Genomic DNA, 24,395 nt, shown 5'->3' with positions numbered 1-24,395 from the left:
ACCACAACTACTGAGCCTGAGCTCTAGAGCCCATGAGCCACAACAACTGAAACCTGCACACCTAGAGCCCGTGCTCCGCAACAAGAGAAGCCACCGCAATGAGAAGCCCGTGCACCACAACGAAGAGTAGCCCCGCTCACCACAGCTAGAGAAAGCCTGTGTGCAGCAACAAAGACCCAATGCAGCCAAAAATAAATAAATAACTGAATGTATTTAAAATAATAATAAAAGTGGAGAATTTTGAGAATCCCAGTTGAAAATGGAATGGAAGGCAAAGTTACTAGAATCAATCAGTAGTCTTTTTAAGCTTGCCTAAAACCTGAGAGTAAACTGGGTATTGTGGTGGAAAAAAGACTAAAAATCTTAGAGAGAGAGATGAGAATAACTGCTTTGGGCATAAGAAGAAAGATTTTATCCTTGAAAAAGAGTAATAGTCTACATTCTATCCCAAGATATGTGGCTAAATGGTGGAGGTCATGCAGGATGACATTGCTCTCAGTAAAAGTGGCTCCCTGCTAAAAAACTTGAAGTTTTTATTGTTAATGGATAATATAAGAATAGTAATATAGTAAAATATCACATAATCAGACTCCATTACTTCAGAATTCTACTTGTTGGAATTGGAATCCAGCTGAAACCTTGACTTGCCTATGGAAATTGGATTTATTATAATAAATGAATACTAAAACCAAAGACCTACAAATTTAGAGATATCATTTTCTAAATAATTAGTGATTAAAATTATCCATATCAACTCACAAAAGGATGGTTCCAAGGATCTTTTCTTAACAGCTCTTGGTTAACATAGTTATCTGTAATATAGAAAGATAGTCCTAATTACTACATTTGTGGTACGTTTCCTCCCTTTCTCTTCTCCTTTTCCCAACGTAGCAACAGACTGTAGGTTTCACTGTCTCCTGGGCTGGGTCTGGAGATAGAATACGTGTAAGAACAGTGTGTATGGCCATATGGTAAAATGGGAGAGGAGAGACAAAAAGAATAACTCATAGTTAGTCCCCTTCTTCTTTTTCTTTTTCTCTTTCTCACTACAACTCCTCTTCCCAGCACCAGTAGTGGGCCTTGGAATTCATTCAGCTTTACTTCAAATTGGTTTTCCTCAAAAACAGATATATTTTATCCTCAAGTCCCATTTGCACCCAAATATACAGGTCCACTTTGCCCTTTTCTATGGTAGATGAAAAAATTAGAGGAAAAACATTGAAAATAGTCTTTTTTCATATATACACTACTATATGTAAAATAGATAATCAACAAGGACCTACTGTATAGCACATGGAACTGTTATTCTGTAATAACCTATGTGGGAAAAGAATCTGAAAAAGAATGGGTATATGTATCACTGAATCACTTTGCTGTACACCTGAAAGTAACACAACGTTGTAAATCAACTATACTCCAATATAAAATAAAAATTAAATTTTTTTAAAAATAGCCTTTTTTCAATCTCATTGTTCCTTTCTGTTTAAGGACAATAAAACCGAAAAAATATCCAGAGAACCATATACTTCCTTCAAAGTAGAAGGTTATGAGAGGAAAATTACAGACCTTCTTCTAAAATCAGTAGGCTGGGAGCAGAGAGAGATTCTTTATCAGCGTAGCAGGTGGTAGCAGTAGAAAGAAAACTAGCTAGGCCGGTCAGTCTCTGAGTTCCACAAAAAAAAAAAAAAAAAAAAGCGGGGGGAGAAAGAAAAAGTAGATGACAGGGAACCAACCTGAGGTTCCTGAGACATTTCCCCTGGGGATTTTTTTATATCTGTGACATCACTTTATTCCACTTCACACCCCTTTTCCATGCATAACAACTAAGAATTGAAGACATTTATTAATTAGCCCAGAGTCTGCAGAGCTAGCAGTTGAAATGGGTTCTCTGATTTCAGTTTGATGATCTTCCAAGTATTTCACTGTCATCCTTAGTGTAAGCAAGTGACCATATGTGCATTTGGAGGCATCACAGTGGATGGACACCACATTCCCTGCAGTACTAACACCTGGCGTGAGCGCTGTAGCCAGTGTAAAGTAGATCACCAGTTTATGATAAAAGGAGATAACTCAGGAACAGCCAGATGGAAAAAATGCACAGGGCAAGGCCTGGGAAAAGGGCCCGCCAAGAGCCTGCATGCCCTCCCCCGTTGCACCTCTCTCCCCGAATCCCCATGTGTTCACCAACCCAGAAGCTCCTGGTTGAGGATTCTTAAGAAAAAAGAAAGAACAGTATTATTAGTTGCCCTCCCTACTTACCTCTCTTTTCTTTTTCCTGGGCACATTTTTTTCAGTATCAGAAATGCCAGGAACTATTGTATTATCAAAACAGACTTAAATTGTTGACATGCTATCCTACCACTCTGAGCAGAGTTTGGGTATAAATGCACCCTTCATTAGCCTTAATGTGTGAGGTGAGAGGCAGGGAGAGGTTCAGAAGTTGTTTTTATTTTGGTTTTCATCTGAAAAACTTGTGGCTTAGCCTTTGTGCAGAGAAAATCTGCATATGCACGAAGAGAAAACAGAAAATCTAATCTTGTAAACTGCTGTGCACTTGAAATTTGCTACATGATTGACCCTATTTTGGGCAAACTTGCTGAGAATTTTGTTTTCCTTTATATTTGGGGTTTTGAGGTACGTAAATATGTCTGGAAAGGATTTGGTGAGTTTAGTGAAATAAATGTGTAAGGCCAGATCTATCATAGTTTCCATTTTTAAATTCTTGCCCCAAATTTCAGTAGATTGATCCAGTTTGCATATTCCCTAATATGATATTTCTGTACCCATGGCGGTCTTTATCAACCAAAATTTGACTATTCTGTGATATTGCATCTGAAAAAGGGACTTTGGGGGATTGCAGAAGTATAATTTCACAGCAAATCCTTTTATTCTAGTAAATAGGAGACAAACCAAAACTGTGTTTTATGCCTCATACGGAGCTCTCTCGCTTCCAAACCATTTTTTCCTTACCTTAAGTGTAATTTAACAGGAATCTTCAAAGTAATTAGGATTTTCTGTTCTTTTTTTTTTCCAGTTTTATAACATTTTTAATGTATAACCTTGTCTAGCTTAAGGTGTACAACATAATGACTTGATATTCGTATATATTGCAAAATGATTACCAAAATAAGTTTAGTTAACATCCATCACCTCACAGTTAGTTTGTTTTTTCTTGTGATGAGAACGTTTAAGATCTTCTCCCTTAGCAACTTTCAAATATACATTACCATATTGTAAACAGTAGTCACCATCTTTGCGTTACATTTCTAAGTTTGTACCCTTTGACTACCTTCACCCATTTCTTCTACCCACCTCTCCCGCCTCTGACAACCACCAGTCTATTCTGTTCTGTGAGTTTATTTTTTTTTGATGCTACATATAAGTTAGATCATATGTTGATAGCATTTGTCTTTCTCTGACTTTTTGCACTTAGCATAATGTCTTCACAGTCTATTCATGTTGCATGTGGCAGGATTTCCTTCTTTTTATTCCATTGTATATATATATACACCACATTTCCTTTATCCATTCATCCATCTATGGACACTTAAGTTGTTTCAGTATTTTCTATTTCTTGTGTGGGTATAAGGTATTTGTTATTTCCTACATATAGGAAATAGTTCAGAATTTTTCTTATATGAAATAATTCATAATTCTTTAAGTGGGGGAGGGGAAGTTGAGAGTATCAACACCACCATTAAAATGTTCATTATTCTGAAATCTTTGCCAAGTTTCTTTAAGAAACTAAGAAACACTACCATTTTACCTGATCTCCAAATAATCAACATGGACCCATTTGCACATTGCTAAGAATATAACATAAATTTCAAAGTCTCCCTGATACTTGATTCTGTAGTTAAACAGGCACAGAAAGCCCTCCAAAGGATCTTTATTTGGCAGTCAAGGTAAACTTGCTTTTTACAGAAGCTTGTTGCTGCTAGAGTTGAGAAGAAAGGGGGGATTTGCAAGTAAGCTTGGATAGACTTGGCCATGATTGTGCCTGGAGGTACAATAGGTTTTTAATAGAAGGATAATTATTTATCTTGGCAGGTATTTCAGACATTATTTGGCTTAAATGAAAGTGTCAGAAATACAGACCCATGAGAAGGAAATCTTGGATTATAAATTATTTTGTGGGTAAATACTATCTAAAGCAAGCTTTGGTAACTTGTTTAAATTTAAAGCACAGACATATTTTTAGCTAAATTAATATAGGTCCTCCTCAGGAAATAACTATCCTGGGGTAGTAGAAGGTAGAAAGTGGGTATATCACCATGTTGATTACTTACATAGGGTATTTTTATTCTTGATGAAGCATTTGTTCTTCAGTTTTTCTATTTTCTAAGATTCTGTTTTTCTAGGAAGATCTTAAGTCTTTAACAAGGTATTTGTAATGTTTAGAAGTAGGGAAAACTGAATTAAAAATAGAGAAACTGTATTTCACTTTCCTGCATTCTGATAGAGAGCTATGAAATGCCACGCCTCTGCGTTTTGTAATTTCTTACATGGTACCGTGGTACTTTCAGATTACTCTTGTTAATTTGACCATGCATGAGAAAAATAAGCCCTTTGCCCCCACTTTTTCCCCCCACTTTTAAATGCCCAAATAAAGCCAGCAGTACTCTCAGAAAATTCACATCTCTCAGATGTTCTTTCTCTCTTGGTCACATTAGAGCTGTGATAGATAATTGGCTGGCTATCCTGCTGGGCACAGTTGTGTTGTTCAATGTTTAAAGTATTTTTAGGTGATGAATGTTGCTGTGAGCCGAGGCTGTTGACCTGAATAGCAAGTCTGTTGGAGTTCTGCTCCTAGCTTTGCTGAATCAGGCAAGCCCTACTCCAAAGTAGGCAAGCCCATTCCTTTCTCCCTGCCAAATATACCCATCTATTAAGTATTTGTACCACTAGCAGCCTCACACTGAGTAATTTTGAGAGTCAGCTGTAGCATAATTTTTTTTAGGATACCAAAACTCTACAAATTTTAATTTTAACAATGTAATGGCAGCTCAAATAGACGAGTAAAAATGAACAATCTCAATGACAGCTTTACTGAGATAATACTTCACATACCATAAAATTCACCCTTCTAAAATGTACAATTCAGTGATTTTTGATATATTCACAGAGTTGTGCAATTATCACCACTAACTTCAGAATATTTTCATCATCCCCAAAAGAAACACTGTGCCCATTAGAAATCACTTCCCGTTCCTCTCTCTCCTCAGTCCCTGGCAACTGTTTGTCGCTTTTGGTCTCTGAATTTGCCTGTGTGGGACAGTTCATATAAATGGAATCATGGAATATGTGGTCTTTTGTGACCAGCTTCCTTCAGTCGAACCTTAATGTTTTCAAGGTTCATCCATGTTATAGCATGTATTAGTACCTCATTGCTTTTTGTGGCTGAATAATACCACATTTTATTTATCCATTTAAAGTTGACGAACAATTTTATTAGAAAGTGAACAATTTTTTTGCAGGTTTTTGAGGTATAATTGACATATAACATTGTGTAAGTTTAACGTATACAACAAAATGATTTGATATATATGTATTTTTTATTTTTTTTTTTACAATTCACATTTTTTTAATACGTTTTTTTTTTTTAATTTAGATTTGGCTGTGTTGGGTCTTCATTGCGGTGCATGGGCTTCTCATTGTGGTGGCTTCTCTTGTTGCGGAGCACGGGCTCTAGGTGCATGGGCTTCAGTAGTTGTGGCATGTGGGCTCAGTAGTTGTGGCACGTGGGCTCAGTACTTTTGGCTCACAGGCTCTAGAGTGCGGGCTCAATAGTTGTGGCACTCAGGCTTAGTTGCTCCGTGGCATGTGGGATCTTCCCAGACCAGGGATCAAACCTGTGTCCCTTGCAGTGGCAGGCGGATTCTTAACCACTGCACCACCAGGGAAGTCCCTGATATATGTATATATTTTTAAATGATTGCCACAATAAGTTTAGTTAACATCCATCACCTCGTATAGTAGAGGTTTTTCTCTTGTTCTGAGAACTTTTACGATGCACACTACCTCAGCAACGTTTTTCAAATGTACAATACAGTATTGTTAACTGTAGTCACCATGCTGTGCATTAAATTCCCAAAACATTTATCTTATAACTGGAAATTTGTACCTTTAACCACCTTCACCCATTTCCCCGCTGAACTTTTTTTTTTTTTTTTTTTTTTGGCTGTGTTGGGTCTTTGTTGCTGCGCACGGGCTTTCTCTAGTTGCAGCCAGTGGAGGCTACTCTTCATTGCGATGAGCAGGCTTCTCACTGCGGTGGCTTCTCTCGCGGAGCATGGGCTCTAGGTGCGCGGGCTCAGTAGTTGTGGCTCGCAGGCTCTAGGTGCGCAGGCTCAGTAGTTGTGGTGCATGGGCTTAGTTGCTCCACATCATGTGGGATCTTCCCGGGCCAGGGATCGAACCTTTGTCCCCTGCATTGGCAGGCAGATTCTTATCCACTGCGCCACCGGGGAAGCCCCCCGCTGAACAATTTTTAAACTTGTAATTTTTTTCATTTCCAAGGGATCTAAGGTGTATTTATTAACTGACTTTGGTCATACTTAAACCAGGTTCTACCTTGCCATTTTGAACCTGGTAACTAATTCTGCAAGCTGTCATCTTCTAAAAAGTTTTTCTCTTACTCTAGCAGCTTCACTAGCTGAATGAAGAGTTTCTCTGAGTAAGGCATCATGAAACCTTATGTTCACCTTTAAGAAAGAGGCTCTGATTATATTTTCGTACCTGCCTTGTCCCTTCCTGGGTACTTGTGAAGTGCTGAGAGCATACAGGAAAACTGGGCTGTCATTCAGATATCACATTGGTGTGGCTGGATCAGTTTTTAAAATACTTTTCTGGTTGGTCAAAAGCCACTGCTGCAAGCTGCCAGTGCCACTTCTGCCCCACACCTTCCCCAGTATCTCAGCAAATAAAAGGGGTTATTATCCCTGACAGAGCAGAAGTCCTCCAGTTCAGCAGTGGTTAAATGTTAAATATTATGACCGTTGCCTCAAGGGGAAATGAAGGCTTTTTTTTCAGACGTAAAAGAACATTGAGTAAAGAGACTCGAGTCCTAGTCACAGCTTTGTCACTAGCTAACTGTGTGGTATTGGCTAAGCCAATTCTATACCTATGACCTTAGTTCTAAAATCAGAAGAGTAATATTACCTACCCTAACTACCATGTAAGATGATTATAAAAGGTAGTAAAGTTCTGAGGCTAATATACCCTCTGTTGTCTGTGGAATTATCACTGCTTTAGCCTACCCTTTTGTAAGAATGTATTTTGAAATATTTTCAGAGTAACTGATTATTGACATAAATGCAAAAGGTTGTATTAAAGCTTTACTACCTGCCTTGCAGAAGACTTGCTGAAAATAGGTTTTTGATTGTTGAGTCATTCAGCAATCACTCTACAGTTCTGCTAAAGTTTTCTTCCAAAAAGACTCTAAAATCTGATGGAAAATGTTATCACTCATGTTTTTATTTTACTCCTCATCCTATTAGGTGTTTATCAGATCAGCAAACAAATCAAAGCTCATGATGGCAGTGTGTTCACACTTTGTCAGATGAGAAATGGTATGTTATTAACTGGAGGCGGGAAAGACAGAAAAATAATTCTGTGGGATCATGATCTGAATCCTGAAAGAGAAATAGAGGTAAGGATGAAAACGGAACATAAACATTTTTAAATATTAAACCCTCTAAACTCATGTGTTTTGTCCCACATTGAGATAACTTACACTTTTCTGGGAAATTTGGTACACATTCTTGTCATTTCATTCCCTCAAAATAAACAAAAACAAAAAAGGACTATTCACTAAACAAAATAGTTTGAAAGAATAAGAAAAATCAGCAGAATAATTAACTTATTTATTTCTGAGACTATTTCTTTAGTGACCCAAAAATATAACCATATAAACTTAAAATTTAACAGACATTCGTTGAAAACTATATCCTACTCCAAGGTATACAAAATGACCAGCTTAATTTTAAAACTTGAAAATAATAATAATGGGCTTAATGATAATTGCTATTTATCTATGTATGTGTCTGCTTCATTGCATGAACCAAGTGTATCCATAAAACCTGACAGGTATTATTTGCTCAGTGAAAGTTTCTTTGTTAATTGAACTGAGATCTCGGGAAGTGAAATGGGTTAAGAATAGTATTTTAGTCAATGATTGCCAGAGCAAAGGCAATTCACTCAGTTTAATATTGCTTCTGTTTGTTGGTGACTTAAATTTTGAATTTATGCTCAGTCTTTTCTACTCATAACATGCTTTGTAGACAAAATCTTGTCTAAAAAAGAGGATTCTGATAGTACTGCTCTTGGGTTTCATTTCCAAGAAGATATATCCCCATATTATAGATAAAGAGATATGTCTCAGGCTAAATGACTTACCCAAAATAATATAACCAGTAAGTAACAAAAACCAGATCACAGTCTTCATGTGATCTATCAGAACTTATTCCTTTATCCCCTACTCCTAATCCTTAACTCTTGAAATCATGTAAAAATATGAATTTAAAATTGAACCAAAGAATGTTGTTAATGCATTATAACTTCTGTGTAATAAAATGTAATTGTCTGAACAAATAATTTATTAGTATAAGATTACTTTCAAATTTGGAATTCTGTCATTTATTACCACGTAATTGCATACAGCTATAACTGCGGTCTTCAGGTAGTAATTAATTCATGTTAGTATGTGTATGGTGACTTTACAAATTTTTTTTAGGTTCCTGATCAGTATGGAACAATCAGAGCTGTAGCAGAAGGAAAGGCAGATCAATTTTTGGTAGGCACATCACGAAACTTTATTTTACGGGGAACGTTTAATGATGGCTTCCAAATAGAAGTACAGGTAAGCTGTATGATTTTAACCATTAACTGAGTATTTTTGATGATACCTTTTGTTTCTTATAACAATGGGTGTATTTCATTTTCAGGGTCATACTGATGAGCTTTGGGGTCTTGCCACACATCCCTTCAAAGATTTGCTCTTGACATGTGCTCAGGACAGACAGGTGTGCATGTGGAACTCGGTGGAACACAGGCTGGAATGGACCAGGCTCGTAGATGTGAGTAAAGCAGAATGTGATTATAGTCTCCCCACAGAATCTCCGTAAAATGGCAGATGGTAGCAGCAAAGCAAATAGGACTCAGCATTGGTTAAAACCAAGTGTATTTCTATAGTTCAGTAAAGGGGAAGGGGTAGAGGGAGAGTGTTTAGTCACAAAGTACATGAACCCACTCGAAAGTAGCAAATTAACAGGATAGAAGCTCAGTTTTTCTGTCAGGTTCAGTAGTAAAAATAAAAAATATTTCACATCTTTATGGAGTATATTAATTGTTATGGATATGTTTGGGTCTCTGGTGGTGGTGCGGTTGGGTTCAGTAAGTACTGCCCACTAACAGATTCTGCTCTCTTCTTTTTGAGTTGGTCTCTTACTGTGTTTTCTCCCTACCCCACTCAGATATCCACCTTTTCTAGCCTAAAAGGTGTATACACGTTCTTTGCAGACTCTAAAGAACTGTACAAATGTTTGTTATTATCCTTATTATTGTTCCACTGCCTAGCCACAAGCCGGTGGTCCTTCCTGCTCACCACTCTGCCAGCATGTCCCCTTCCTGCTCTGAAATCCTTTTTCCTCTTAAGTCTATGTGGTAATACCATTGGCTACAGTAAAGTTGATTGAGAGTCCATGTTTATGTGAAACAAGTTATTTTCAAATATGTTTTGCCACTATTCCCATAGATCTAGGGAGACTTTCTCATGTACTCCCCAACAGTTGTCTGTCTCTCTTCTAGGAACCAGGACACTGTGCAGATTTTCATCCAAGTGGCACAGTGGTGGCCATAGGAACGCACTCAGGCAGGTAGGGTCTTTAAGGGAAATGTGAGCTGAGGAATCTAAGCGGTGGGATGTTTAACCATTATTCAGGAATGTTCTCTATCTGATCTGGAAAATTAATCTTTTAAGTGGCACAATTTTATGCTTTTTCTTTTCTGTTATGCATACTCATTTAATCATTCAGTAATTATTTGAGCACCTACCATTTGTTAGACACTATTGTGGGTGTTCAGGCTACATCAGAGTGCAAAGCAAAAATCCCTGCCCTTGTGGAGCCCACATTTTAGTGTGTGTCAGGGGTGGAGGCAGAATGAAAAATAAGCATTATAACTAATGAAGTTAGCAAATGAAGAGCTATGGTGGGGGAGGGTTGAGCATAGGAAGAGGGAACTGGAAGGGGTGCAGCTGCAAAACGATAAATAGGGAGGTCAGAATAGTCTTCATTAAGGAAGGTGACAGTTCAGCAGACTTGACCTCCTTTGTGAAATTTTCTGTGGTATCGAAAATTTCTCTCCTCGTTATCTTTTAGGGAAGGAAATTCAACCTGAAATAACCCAGTTGAGCTTTTGTTTGTGCTATCGCTTTTTTCTTTTTTAAATGCTACACAGGTAGATGATAAAGGTATGTTTCCTGAAATCGTTATTAATTACTTATCTTTGCAGACATTGTATAGTACCTTTCCAAGGTTATTAGGTAATATATATTTATTATCGTATTTTTTAACTGAGTCCTTTTTATTGCCTATGCTGTTAAGTAGCCCTCATCACAAATAACTTAATTTCTTTTTTAAAGAGGCAGAGAAAAAAGATAAAGTCAATTTTTAAAAGTTAAGCCCATAGAAAATATGGAATGCTGACTTCTAATAAGGTGAAAATATTGTGAATAGACTTATATAAATATTTTAATTTATGTAACAAATATTTTAAATCAGCCAGTTTATTTAATTCTAACTAAATTTAACAATGTAGAGTTTTTTTGTAGCAAGTGTTCCCCTTTGGCTGTTGTATACAAATTAATACCTTTAGAAAGTCAAAACATATTAAAAATCCTCCTCATATATAGTGCTCAGAATCATGGAAAAACAGATCTTTAAGGTAAAGATAAACTTTGAAATGTGGACATGTAACTAGAGGTGCTATTTGAGTGGTTCTGAAATAGTGGAATTTTAGAATTAGGCTGCTTGGGAGAGTAAGTGGTGATAACTTGCAAATATAGATGGCTTTACTATCTCAGATTTCCCCAAAATACATGTCAGTAAGAGATTATTACTTAGACTTGGACTAAACAGGCATATGGCAGGTCAGATCTATTTTGGGGGCAGCTGAACAAATATCACAAATGCTAAAATCAATGAAACAGTAAGAATAAGAGCTACCATGTATTCAGTATCTGATGACAGACCTTGTACTAAATTCTTTTCATATAGTACTTTGTCTTCACAAGAATGCAGTAAAATGTTCATTAATATCTCCTTTGCTCAAACAGGAAACCAAGATCCATAGAGGTTCAATCACGTGTGATTGAGCTGGGATTTAACTCAGGTTCTATATAGTTCCAAAGCTTGTCTCTTTCCACTACTCCACCAGTACTCTTTGAGATGTGCTTATGGTGTTTGTAGCATTACTTAGAAATATTATAAGGAAAGTTTATCTTTGAAGGTTAAATCACTGGCTGACATAGTATTTTTAAAGCATTTACTGTGTATAAGAAGGAGTTAAACACCAAGTGGAGTAGTAAGGGCTAGAAGGACTTGAATCATTAAGACTCACCACTTCATTGGATGAATGTACAATATATACATACACATAAATACAGTTTGCCCCAATTTGTAAGGAAAAAGCTGATCTAATTAAACACACTGAAGTTACTTTCTAACATTTAGTGAAGTCATCCTTAACAAGCTTAACAGGAAAAGTCACTTAATTTAAGTGACTTAAGCTAAAGCTAAGCCAATTGTTTCCTCTTAAGAGTTGTGAGTAGAAAGCACCTTATGAATGAGAGTGATATGATAACTAAATAAAAAGTGGAAAAAAATCCTTTCTGGTGTGGAGTTGGGGATTATTTAAAATCTAGGGGAGATGTAGTTATCAGTGTTCATTTTATACTTAATTCCTGTCTTTGGTTTCACATCTGGTTAGTCTGTTGTTTCTTAGAGAACTCTCTCCTTTATTATTTTTTACATGGATCTGTGATTATGTGGCTGTACTGTCTAAAACAGAAAATTCCTCAATGTAGCCATTCAGATTATTATCACTGACCCTAACTAAGCCTGGAAAAAGTCACACTTAGGGCAAGGATTTTTGTTGTTGTTGTTGTTAGTTTAATACAACACGTGTCCAAATTGTTCATGATCCAGAAAAGGTGACTAGCAAAATGTTTAAAGATGTCTTCATGTCCATATGTAGAAATCTTCTACTTCTTGTAGTCAAGAAGTAAGGGCTTCCCCGGTGGCACAGTGGTTAAGAATCCGCCTGCCAATGCAGGGGACATGGGTTCGAGCCCTGGTCTGAGAAGATCCCACATGCCACGGAGGAGTTAAGCCCATGCGTCACAACTACTGAGCCTGTGCTCTAGAGCCCACGAGCCACAACTACTGGGCCCACGTGCCACAGCTACTGAAGCCCATGTGCCTAGAGCCTGTGCTCCGCAACAAGAGAAGCCACCACAACGAGAAGCCTGCGCGCTGCAACGAAGAGTAGCCCCTGCTTGCTGCAACTAGAGAAAGCCTGCGTGCAGCAACAAAGACCCAATGCAGCCAAAAATAAATGAATAAATTAATTAATTTTTTAAAAAGAAGTAAGCACAAATATGAATAAATTATCACAGTGATTTTAAAAATTATCATTTTAAAAGAATATGTTACTAATATTTCTAAGAGGAGAAAATTCAATGCATGGCCCTAAGTGGACATAGTATTTCCTTAACATTGCTAATCCTCTATAGTAAAGAGTCTTTTTAACAGCTTTATTGAGATATCATTCATATATCATAAAATTCACCCATTTACAGTATACAATTCAGTAGTTTTTAAGACGTTCAGAGTTGTGCAACCTTCATCACAAGCTAATTACAGAACACCGTCATTAACCCAAAAAGAATTCCTGTACCCGTTAACAGTCACTCCTCATTGCTCCCACCCACTTCCAGCCCTGAGTAACTGATCTACTTTCTGTTTCTATAGGTTTGCCTGGACAAATTCTGGACATTTCATATAAATAGAATTATATAATATGTGGTCATTTGTGACTAGTTTCTTTCACTTAACATAATGTTTTGAAGGTTCATCCATGTTGTATAGCATGTGTCAGTATTTCATTCCCTTTGTCACCAAATATTCCATTGTGTGCATATACCTCGAATAACCACTTGAGTTATAGTCATACATAAGTTGTTGTATGGACATATGTCTTCAGTTCTCTTGGGTATATACCAAGGAGTAGAGTTAACTATGTTTAACATTTTGAGGAGCTTCCAAATTGTTTTCCACAACAGCTACACCATTTTACAATTCTACCAGTAAAGTATGAGGGTTCCAATTTCTCCACATCGTCACCAACCCTTGTTATTGCCTGTGTTTTGATTATAGCCATCCTAGTGGCTGTGAAGCACTTTTTCATTGTGATTTTGATTTCCCTGATGGCTAAAGCTGTTGAGTATCTTTTTTATGTGTTTGTTGGCCACTTGTGTAGCCTCTTGAGAGAAATGTCTATTCATATCCTGTGCTCATGTTTGAATTGATGTGTCTTTTTATTGTTGAGTTGTAAGAGCTCTTTATATATTCTGGATACAGTACCTCATCAGATACATGATTTGCAAATATTTTCTCTCATTCCAAGGGTTGTCTTTTCACTTTCTTGATGGTAACATTTGTTGCACTAAAGTTTTAAGTAAAAATTATGTAATTTATATAAATTTACTATATAAAAATATAAGGCTTCCCTGGTGGCGCAGTGGTTGGGAGTCCACCTGCCGATGCAGGGGACACGGGTTCGTGCCCCGGTCTGGGAAGATCCCACATGCCACGGAGCAGCTGGGCCCGTGAGCCATGGCCACTGAGCCTGCGCGTCCGGAGCCTGTGCTCCGCAACAGGAGAGGCCACAACAGTGAGAGGCCTGCGTACCGCAAAACACACACACACACACACACACACACAGTCCCATTTATCTGTTCTTTCTCTGTCTTTCGGTCTTCAGGATTTACTCCTATGGTTTTTTCTAAGAATTTTATAGTTTTAGCTCTTACCTTTAAGTTTGTGATTCATTTTGAGTTCATCTTTGTATATGATGTGAGCTAATCTTTGTATAGATATCCAGCGTCATTCTTTTGCATGTGGATATCCAGTTGTTACAACACTATTTGTTGAAAAGACTTTTCTTTCTGCAGTGAATCGTATTGACATCCTTGTCAAAAATCAGTTGACCATAGACGTATAGGTTTCTATCTGGACTCTCAGTTATATTCCATTGATCTCTCTGTCCATCCTATGCCAGTACCACAGTCTTGATTATTATAGCTTTGCAGTACGTTTTGAAATCGGGAAATGTGAGTCCTCCAACTTTGTTCTTTTTCAAGGCTGTTTTAGCTATTCAGGAGCCCTTGAATTCTTCATGAATTTTAAGATCAACGTGTCAATTTCTGCAATGAAGCCAGCTGGCATTTTGATAAGGATTGTTTTTTTCTCTTTAGATCAATTTGGGAATGTTACTGTTTTAACAGTTTAAGCCTTCCAATTTATGAACAGGAGATGTTTTACATTTATTTAGGTCTTCAGTTTTTTTCAAAGATGTTTTTGGGGTACAAATTTGTACATTTGTTAAATTACACCTAAGTATTTCATTTTTTTGGTGCCTTTTTTTTTTTTGCGGTACGCGGGCCTCTCACTGTCGTGGCCTCTCCCGTTGCAGAGCACAGGCTCTGGACGCGCAGGCTCAGCGGGCATGGCTCACGGGCCCAGCCTCTCCGCGACATGTGGGATCTTCCTGGACCGGCGCACGAACCCGTGTCCCCTGCATCGGCAGGTGGGCTCTCAACCACTGCGCCACCAGGGAAGCCCTTTTTGGTTCCATTTTAAATGAAATGTCTTTTTCATTTTCAGAATATAATATTCATTGCTGGTATATGTAGATACAGCTACCTTTTATATCTTGATCTTTTATCTTGTACCTTTGCTGACCTATTTTCTTAGTAATAGTTTTTTTAGTGGATTCCTCAGGATTTTCTGCATACAAGATCATGTAATCTGCAAATGTAGTTTTCTTCCTTTCCAGTCTGAATTGTTTTTTCTTTTTCTTGCCTAATTGTCCTGACTAGAACCTCCAGTATGATATTGAATAGAAATGGCAAGAGTGGTCATCCTGATCTTGTTCTCTATTTTAGAGGGAAAGCATTCAGCCTTTTCACCATTAAGTATAATGTTAGTTGTGGGTTTTTCATAGATGCCGTTTATCCTATTGACGAATTTTCTTTCTGTTGTTGAGAATTTTTAATCATGAAAGAGTGTTGGGTTTTTCAACTGCCTTTTCCAGTCTATTGAAATAACATGGTTTTTGTTCTTTGTTAATATGGAGTATTACATTAATTGATTTTCACATGTCTAATCAACCTTGTGTTCCAGACATAAATCCTATTTGGTCATGGCATATAATTCTTTTTATATATTACTGGATTCTCAGTGTGTTAGTATTTTGTTGAAGATTTTTTTCATCTATATTGTTGAGGTACATTGGTCTGTAGTTTTCTTGTGATGTCTTTGGTTTTGCCAGGGTAATACTGGCACTTCAATAAGTCTTTAAATAAGACCTGATATCTCCTAAACCGAAATGAAGCCTTAAAGCATACAAATGGATAAAAATTAGTATATACTGGTAATTGTTAATCATTAGTTATCAAAATTTTAGATTTGTTGAACCACTGACTATATAAGCCATTTAATTAATAAATTGCACTTAGGCATACCACACATTTTCAAATATAACATTCTCCCATTTTTAAAAATTTTTGTTTCTTGATGGAATTTAAAGTTCTTCATGAAGCTCACAAGACATGTGAACCTGAACCATTATGAATTTGAAAGCTTATAATCTCTGAATTATTGGTAAAGTACATTCTGCTTGATTTTTCCAAGACCCCAATTAGTCATCCTTTCCCTTCCTTTTTAAAATAAATATATATATATTTTTTTATTAATTAATTTATTTTTTGGCTGCATTGGGTCTTTGTTGCTGCACATGGGCTTTCTCTAGTTGCGGCGAGTGGGGGCTACTCTTCGTTGCGGTGTGCGGGCTTCTCATTGCTTTGGCTTCTCTTATTGTGGAGCTCGGGCTTCAGTAGTTGTGGCTCGTGGGCTCTAGAGCGCAGGCTCAGTAGTTGTGGCACACGGGCTTAGTTGCCCCATGGCATGTAGGATCTTCCTGGACCAGGGATCGAACCTGTGTCCCCCGCATTGGCAGGCAGATTCTCAACCACTGCACCACCAGGGAAGTTGCTCCCTTCCTTTTTTTTGAAACTAGTTTCTCAAAAGGCACTTAATCTTTATACCACTTGCAGGCCTTAGAGAAACCATAAATATATTTGCCATCCCATCAGGATGTCAGGTGTCAGCTCAGACAAAATTCCCTAAGCAGTTTGCACAGAACTTTACTCTTTTCCTGGTCAGACCCATTTCTGTTTCTAAACCACCATACACTATTTAAGAAAGGAGTTTTTGCCATAAGTCATTTTATAGGCTGGTAAATTGAGGTGAGACACCCAGAGTTAGGGAACTCAATAGACTTGAAATGATGGTAGGGAGAATAAAAAGCAAAGATTAAAGTTCAAATTGTTTCAAAGAAAGAAATCCGTGGACTTGAGTGAGTATATAAAACATACTATATATAACCATATTGGAATGGAAAGGGGAGAGGGCAGACTGAGAGAGGTGACTTCAGAAGAGACCCCAGAGTTTCTGATCTATAGTTACAGCTTTGACAAGGAAAAGCAAGCTGGGGTAATGCACCTGGTGAGCAGAAAGGTAAAAAATTTGATTTAGATTTCGATGTGGAATCACAGAACGTTAGACCTGGAGAGACTTAAGTGATCTAGCTCCACTCATCATTTTTAAAAATTTTTTTATACAATTTTTAAAGGTTAGTTTTGATGATGACTGTAACCTTGGCAAACCAGCAATGTAGCTGAAGTACTGTTATCAAATTCTTCTGTTGACTAGAAAGGTTCTGAGTGTAAGAAATGCTCTGTTAGCTCAAAAGGGAGATGTCAAAGACATATTAGCACTAGCTGAGACTTTATTCCTAGACATAATTAAAAGAGAAAACTTCTAATTAGAAAAGAATAGCTTGTTTCCCTCTGTAATTTGATGTTGCTGAACTTGGCCCGTCGGTACTCCTGAGCTCATTTCCCAGGGTGTACAATGTCTTTGAACTCTATCAGCATGAATCTCCCTGAGTTCTGCCTTGTTATAATTCCAGTTCGGAGTCACTCTGTGCTCCTACAAGGTGTGAAGCGCTAGATGCAGTGAGTAGCACAAAGAAATATTATATAAGACATGGTCCCTACCCCAAGTAGCTTATATCCTAATTAGATACTCCATAAAAAGATATAGAGAATGTCATATCAGTAGTTTAGGATTACTTGCATAAATAGGCAGTCATGCTTGAAGATCAACAGAAAAATTACTGTGAGCCTGAGTGGTCAGAGAACACTTCACAGAGGAGGTGGGATTGGTCCTGCCTTGACGGAGTTGTGAGATTTTGAAGAGGCAGTGAAGAGTCAGGAGCTTATATCAAGCAGGAGGAATGGATTGAGCAAACACAAGAAACTATGAGCTAACTGGACTAGAACGTTCCTAAAGGCCTCTTGATTGCTAAACAGTGGAATCCAAACTTGTTTAGCCTGGCCTTTAAAGCCCATTAAAAATCTTTCCCCTCACCATTCCAGTGAGAATGGTTAAGTCGTTGTCCTTCAGATACACCTCAGCCCTTTTTGTAGTTTCTTACCTATCCCTCTCCACCTGTTTATGTCCCACCTCTCCTTGCCACATTTGATGTGATGAAATCCAAGACCACCCACATCCTCAGTGATTACTCCCTGCTTTGAAACCTCATAATCCTTGTGTCATTCATTTTACTTTAAACTATTTACCACTTTATGAACTCACTCCGTCTCCCCGGTTGGGGTCTAATCGCCAATTCTGCCTCCTTTGCTGACTTCTTTCTTCTCAAGATCCCGAATGTTAGTGCAGCTCAGGCAGAGAGAGCACTTTCCATGGGATCACACCCTTCCCTGGTGTGATGTAGTGAAAAGCACAAGGGCTAGAAGCTCCACCCTGGTTCTGCCACTAACTAGTTGTGATTTGTAAAATAAGACGGTTGAATTGGGCTTTTCTTTCCCCCGATTGTGACTTTATGTTTTTCCGATTATAAAAGCCACATTCCTATTCTTATAAGGAGAAGCTTCATAATAGCAGTTGGGAAAAAGTTACAAACCTACCACCCAGAGGATACACTTTATATTATGTTGAATATTTTTTAACTCATATTATGAACACATATATATTCATTTAGGGACTGTAAAGTATGATACTTTCCAGCTCTGAAATCTTAGGATTCTCTTTTTGCCACTAAAAAATCAGTAAGTGTCATTTTTAAAAAGTCTCATCTAGTTAATGGTGGTACTGTGTGTGAGTCCTTGACTCACAAGTCAGATTAGCTTAAATATATGGCTGAAGATTTACCATCTCTGATGCTGAGCAGTTACATTTAGAAAGATTCTTTAAGTCCTTTAGGCCCTATAGAGCCCCATAATGATTGCAAATTACCTTAAAGCAGAAGCTTGGTTTCAATGTATACACTCTAGACTAGAATGAGAATGCAGTTGAGCACAGTGGAAACTTAGTATTTATTTCTAGAAAATTCCCTTTGCTAAAGGATTTGTTATCCTCTCCATACTTCTGTTAAGGATAGAGGTCCTGAGCCAGAAAGTCTTTTCTGAAGGTAGAACGTAATTCATGCAGTGAAAAGGGTGGGAGCTTTAATATTATTGCTGGGGGGATCCATATGGAAGTTGTATACTTTTAACAGCAAAGTTATTTAATTATTACTAAAAATTACTTGCCAAAAGTGGAAGAATTAATCTCTGATATGTAATTAAAGAAATAGAAATAGTAGGTAGGGTTTTGTTGTTGGTTTTTTTTTTTTTTTTTCTTTTTTGAGAGCTGCCATCTCTAACCAGTAAATGACTCAAGAGTTTTAGGTTTCTACATATTATACCAACAGACATTCTGGGGGTTTTTTTTGGTTTTTTTTTGTTGTTGTGGTACGCGGGCCTCTCACTGTTGTGGCCTCTCCCATTGCGGAGCGCAGGCTCCGGACGCACAGGCCCAGCGGCCACGGCTCACGGGCCCAGCCGCTCTGCGGCACGTGGGATCCTCCCGGACCGGGGCATGAACCCGCGTCCCCTGCATCGGCAGGCGGACTCTCAACCACTGCGCCACCAGGGAAGCCCCATTCTGGGTTTTTTTCATTCCTTTTTTTTTTTTTTTTTTTGGCTGACTGTGCGGTATGCAGGATCTTAGTTCCCCAATCAGGGATTGAACCCCTGCCCCCTGCAGTGGAAGCACAGAGTCCTAAGCACTGGACCTCCAGGGAATTCCCTTTTTTATTACTTTTAAAGGTAGTTTTTAAAGAGATAAAGTTGTTTGCAGTTTCCCTAGGAAGATTAAACTGAACTGGAAATAGTATCAGTTGAGGCTTCTCCAAAATAAAAATTGGTAATTTTAAATGCCTAAGAAAGTATAGTAAAGTTCCTATAAACTCATTAAAAACTTGAAACCTCATACCTACAGAGCGGTGCTGTGTCTCATTGTTCTTTAGGTATGTCTGTTCACTCCAAGTTGGAATATTTTGTTCCCTTACTCTGAAAAGGTGGTTCACTTGGCATCAGCTTTGGCATTTCTTGGCTCTAGGAGTTCCACGGTGGCAGCCATAAAAATTGATTAATGAATTACATTCTCAGAAGAAACCTGCAATCTGTGGGTGCTGTCCAGTTGCAATAAGATATGTTCTTTATGCACCTTTTGAAGTGGAAACGGTCAAACATTCAGCACAGGGCTTCAAAGTGCCAGTTTCCTGCTGATTGGCTTTTAATAAACTCAGGTATTCACAGATAGAAGCTATTTCTCTTACCCGAGTAGAAGACAGAATTTATGAATTAGGTTAGCTACGTAGAAGTTTCAACCCATAACTCACAAATTACTAGTTCATTCATGAACATGTTTAATTAGAAAGGGATTTCAGTGATAGGTAAAGAGTCGGGATCCTTTAGTTTTTTATCTTCTACCTTGAATATACGAAGGCATGTTAAGCAACGTCACTAAATAGGTTTTTTTTTTAATTCTTTTAAGCCCTTTACTGTCTCCTAAAATTTCTTTTTTTAAAATTTATTTATTTATTTTTGGCTGTGTTGGGTCTTTGTTGCGGCGAGCGGGGGCTATTCTTCATTGCGGTGCGCAGGCTTCTCATTGCAGTGGTTGCTCTTGTTGCAGAGCACGGGCTCTAGGTGCACGGACTTCAGTAGTTGTATCGCGCGGGCCAGTAGCTGTGGCTCGTGGACTTAGTTGCTCTGTGGCATGTGGAATCTTCCCGGACCAGGGCTCAAACCCGTGTCCCCTGCATTGGCAGGTGGATTCTTAACCACTGTGCCACCAGGGAAGCCCTAATACTTCTTTTTATCTGAAGGGATAGTGGTCTCTGTCCAGATATTAGTTATAATGCTTCAAAATTAAAGGATTATGATTGCTGTTACTGAATTTAGTGCTGGAATTTTTCCCGTCTGAATAATTAGAAAGAAAACTTGCTGTTCTTTTGTCCCATCCAGTTCCATGACATTAAGACAGTGATTTTATTTGTCTGCTCTTGTTCCATTCTTGCCACCCCAACCACTTCTTCCTACACACTACACTGCTGCCACGTAGTTCTTGTTAAACCTTTGCATTTGTCAGGTTTGAGACTTATCTTCTATTTGTTCATTTGTACATTCTATAAATATTTATTTTAGTGCCTGATCTGAGCCAGGCAGTGCTCACCTCCAGACTCCTCCAACTAACTGCGTGTGCTGTCCATAACCTGCCCTCCTTTCCCTTATCTATCCTTTAGTTGTCCTTCCTTAATTCCCAGTCTTTGCTTTATACCCAGTAGTATCTCACCATGCTCTTCTGAAGCACCATCTCTTCCTTCAGGTGCTCTTAGAACAGGGTCTGATAAGAGTCACTTATTCTGTAGTTAGATTTAAGTCATTGTTTTACCTGTCAAGAGGCTTTTTACATTTTGACTTTTCCTGTAAATATGAATGAAGAACTGTTTTTCAAAGAACTTAGAGCTTGCATGTGCAGGTGTTGGGGGTACTGGAGAGGAGGAGTGCCCCCTGCTGGTCCCTTTGAACTCCCACCAAATGAATGGCCCTCTCTGCCTTTCCCTCTCACCGTCATACTGTCCATGCTCCTTCCCACCTCCATGGCAGTGCAGCTGTCACTCCTCCTGCCTCAGCTGCCTCTACTTCTTTCCCTCAACATTCAGCTCAACTCATATTCTACATCCTCCCTAAAGGTTTTTCTCTGTCTGCTATTCATTTCCCTTCTGTGAGTTCTTCTGCTGTATGTCGTCACCATCCGTGAGATTGGCACTTAATCGTTCTTTGTTTTAATTGGCTCATTTCCTTCTTCCTGGCTCTAGTGTAATCTTCAAGAACACTGATAATCCTGTCATTTTCTATTTTGACAGTGCCCCGCAAAGAGACACCATTGGCATTCAGTGAATACCTAAATAGAAATGAGAACATTCCTAGGCCTGTATATTTATATTGTATCTCGCAACATTTTGCACTCATCCTTCATTAGAAAAGGGATACATGTCCAGCTTAAGGGCATTATTAGAATTTCTTTTTTAAAAGGAAGAAAAAGTCCTCAACCTTTGTTTTTCCTATAAATGCTAATATCTGAGAAAATTTTTGATTTTTTACTTCTTAACAGGTGGTTTGTTCTGGATGCAGAAACCAGAGATCTAGTTTCTATCCACACAGACGGGAATGAACAGCTCTCTGTGATGCGCTACTCATTAGGTAGGCAGATTTACTCCCACTCCTGGCATTTACAGCATTTCTCTGTAATTGCATATTTTCACTTCCAGTAAAGCTGACTACTTTTTTCTCTACTCTCTAGAGTTGTTAAGTATTGAATATGTTTCCCCCAACATTAGATTAAATTCTGCTGCAGGAAACTGCAAAAGATCTGCTAAAGTTAAACAACATTCTAAATCATCAAGCAAACATAAATTTAGAACAAACTGTTACAACTGCATTTGCAATTGAAAACAGAATACAGTGCAATCAAATCCCTTTTTTTTGGAACTACAAATACTTAGAATTTTGAATAGATACTGTATTAGGCTGAATGTTAATCTATTTAGCAACCTTTTCTTTGTATATAAGATAATAGAAAATAAATTATAATAATATTCAAAATATACAAATTTTATAGGCCCTTCAAGTTCTTTAAAATCTAGTTTGATTTTTACTGGTTACATAGCAATCATTGGTCTGTTAATTAGATAAAATACTCAGCAACTCATGAATTTGATCAATTTGTTTAGCTACTTTGAATACTTCTTTCCATACTTTATTCAAAATGTTAATTAAGTTCCCTATTCAAAATGTTAATTAAGTTTCCATAATAGTCGGTTCCTTTTTCCCACTATTGATATGGTTTTGATCCACATAATTCTTCCCTGGAGTTAGTTCGAGTGACATTTTCTTATATTCAAAAATATATCCCAGTAGTTGTTGGGTCAATGTGGAGTCCAAATGATCTTTTTGATTTCTTCTAAGTCATTTCAGAGGAAGCTCAGAATGCTATTCTCTGTGTTGAACAAGGAAGGAAAAGTATTTGCTTCAAGCTCTAAGCTTGGCAAGAGTTGTCTTGAAGCAGAAGAAGTTTTCTGTCTTGGTTTGGCTTTTTTCAATGCTGTAATACCAAATAACTACTGCAGATGTAGCATTTAAAACCCAGAGATCAAATGGACTTTATTGACCATCTGTTACGTGGTGAGTACAATGGTCCTTTGTGAGAGAACATGGTCCTTTCCCAAGAGAATGGACCCTGTAGTTGGAGAGATCATATGTCCTCAGCTGAAATGAGCAATTGTACACTCAGCTTGCCATATGAATACTGTATACTTAGACCCATAAAAGTAGGTTAACCTCCCTGGGGCCAGTCTGTCGCTAACTAGAAGGAGATGAGACTAAGGGAAGAGTCCAAGGCCCGTGAGCATTTCCAAGAAGGGATTGTGTACTCAACCACATGACCATTTGGTTTTCAAGTATGTTTAGTGATGGAAGGAGTCATTCATTAAACACCAAACAATAGTTAAGTTGATGAGATTTAACAACATTTGTAAAATATCATTTGGTGTAGGTCCAGTAAAGTGACAGTAAATAAACCTATCAATGTATTTCTGTATTCAACATTTTTCCTGTTTCATTCCAGATGGCACCTTCCTGGCTGTGGGATCTCATGACAACTTTATTTACCTCTATGTAGTCTCAGAAAATGGAAGAAAGTATAGCAGACATGGAAAGTGCACTGTAAGTAGTGAAGTAAATCTATTAAATTGTTGGAAAATTTTACTTCTGTAAAAAGAGAGTTAAATGTTTACATCGATGTATCACCTTTAAACTTAGCAGATTTAAAATTTAATCTCTATCTTTGAAACTGAAATTATCTGACAGTAGAATCTTGCAGTTCCCTATATTCTCTAGAAAGGTATATCCTTTGATGAGAGTTTAATATTATTACCTCTCTCTCTCTGACTACTGGTTTTAATGCAGTTTCTTAAATCAAAGCTATTTCCTAAACCCTTAGAAAATAACGCTTTTTTAAAATGGAGTGAGTCAGAAATGGAAGGGTATCTTTAACATTTTAATCTGAATGTCCCATGATCCTGCCCATCTTTGACACTCTGCAATTTCCTAGGTGACCTCTCTAGCACTAAACATAATTTATATGGAGATTTGTCTGTATTAAGAGAATTAATAGAAGCATATTTCCTTTAATTTATTGTATTTCTGATTGATTAGTTTATCATTTTAAGATGAAGATTAGATTCAATTCTAGACATAGTGAGTACTTATGGCAGGCAGTCTGCTAACTAGGGAAATGTTCTAGGCACTGGGGATATACATAGGTTTGCTCATTGTCCTCAGAAAGTACACATTCAAGCTGATAACAGTATGAGAAAGGCAGGAGGTATAGCATAGTGGTTAAGGACATAAACTTGGGATCAGACTACCTGGATTTTAACTCTTGTTTCACCACCCACAAATGTGACCTTGGGCAAGTTATTTAAACTTTCTACTTCAGTCTTCTCATCTGTAAAGTGAAGATAGTAGTACTTTCTACTTCACTTGATTAAAACAAGTTAAGGCATATAAAATACTTATAATAGTGCTTGGCAAATAAGAAGTACTCAGTATGTGTTAACTGAATTTATAGAAAATGAGG

General features: G+C 37.7%; 1 protein-coding gene across 17 annotated transcripts in view; it reads left to right on the top strand.

The window, feature by feature from the left end:
- Positions 1-24,395, top strand: part of EML4 (EMAP like 4) — a 154,316-nt gene that overhangs the window by 117,345 nt on the left and 12,576 nt on the right. For all 17 annotated transcript variants that reach the window (XR_010835572.1, XR_010835571.1, XR_010835573.1 and 14 more), the window contains 6 exons: positions 7,500-7,651; positions 8,735-8,860; positions 8,946-9,077; positions 9,808-9,875; positions 21,870-21,958; positions 23,382-23,479. Coding sequence is in view for 14 of the 17 variants with exons in the window: in XM_067007692.1 (XP_066863793.1) it covers positions 7,500-7,651; positions 8,735-8,860; positions 8,946-9,077; positions 9,808-9,875; positions 21,870-21,958; positions 23,382-23,479 (665 nt within the window). In the remaining 3 variants the exon portion in view is untranslated. The remainder of the gene's footprint in view (positions 1-7,499; positions 7,652-8,734; positions 8,861-8,945; positions 9,078-9,807; positions 9,876-21,869; positions 21,959-23,381; positions 23,480-24,395) is intronic.

The sequence above is a fragment of the Kogia breviceps genome, chromosome 11 (assembly GCF_026419965.1).
Source record: "Kogia breviceps isolate mKogBre1 chromosome 11, mKogBre1 haplotype 1, whole genome shotgun sequence".
Classification (NCBI taxonomy): domain Eukaryota; kingdom Metazoa; phylum Chordata; class Mammalia; order Artiodactyla; family Physeteridae; genus Kogia; species Kogia breviceps.
Note: the sequence above shows the minus strand (reverse complement) of the source record. Positions and strands in the feature narration are given on the sequence as shown.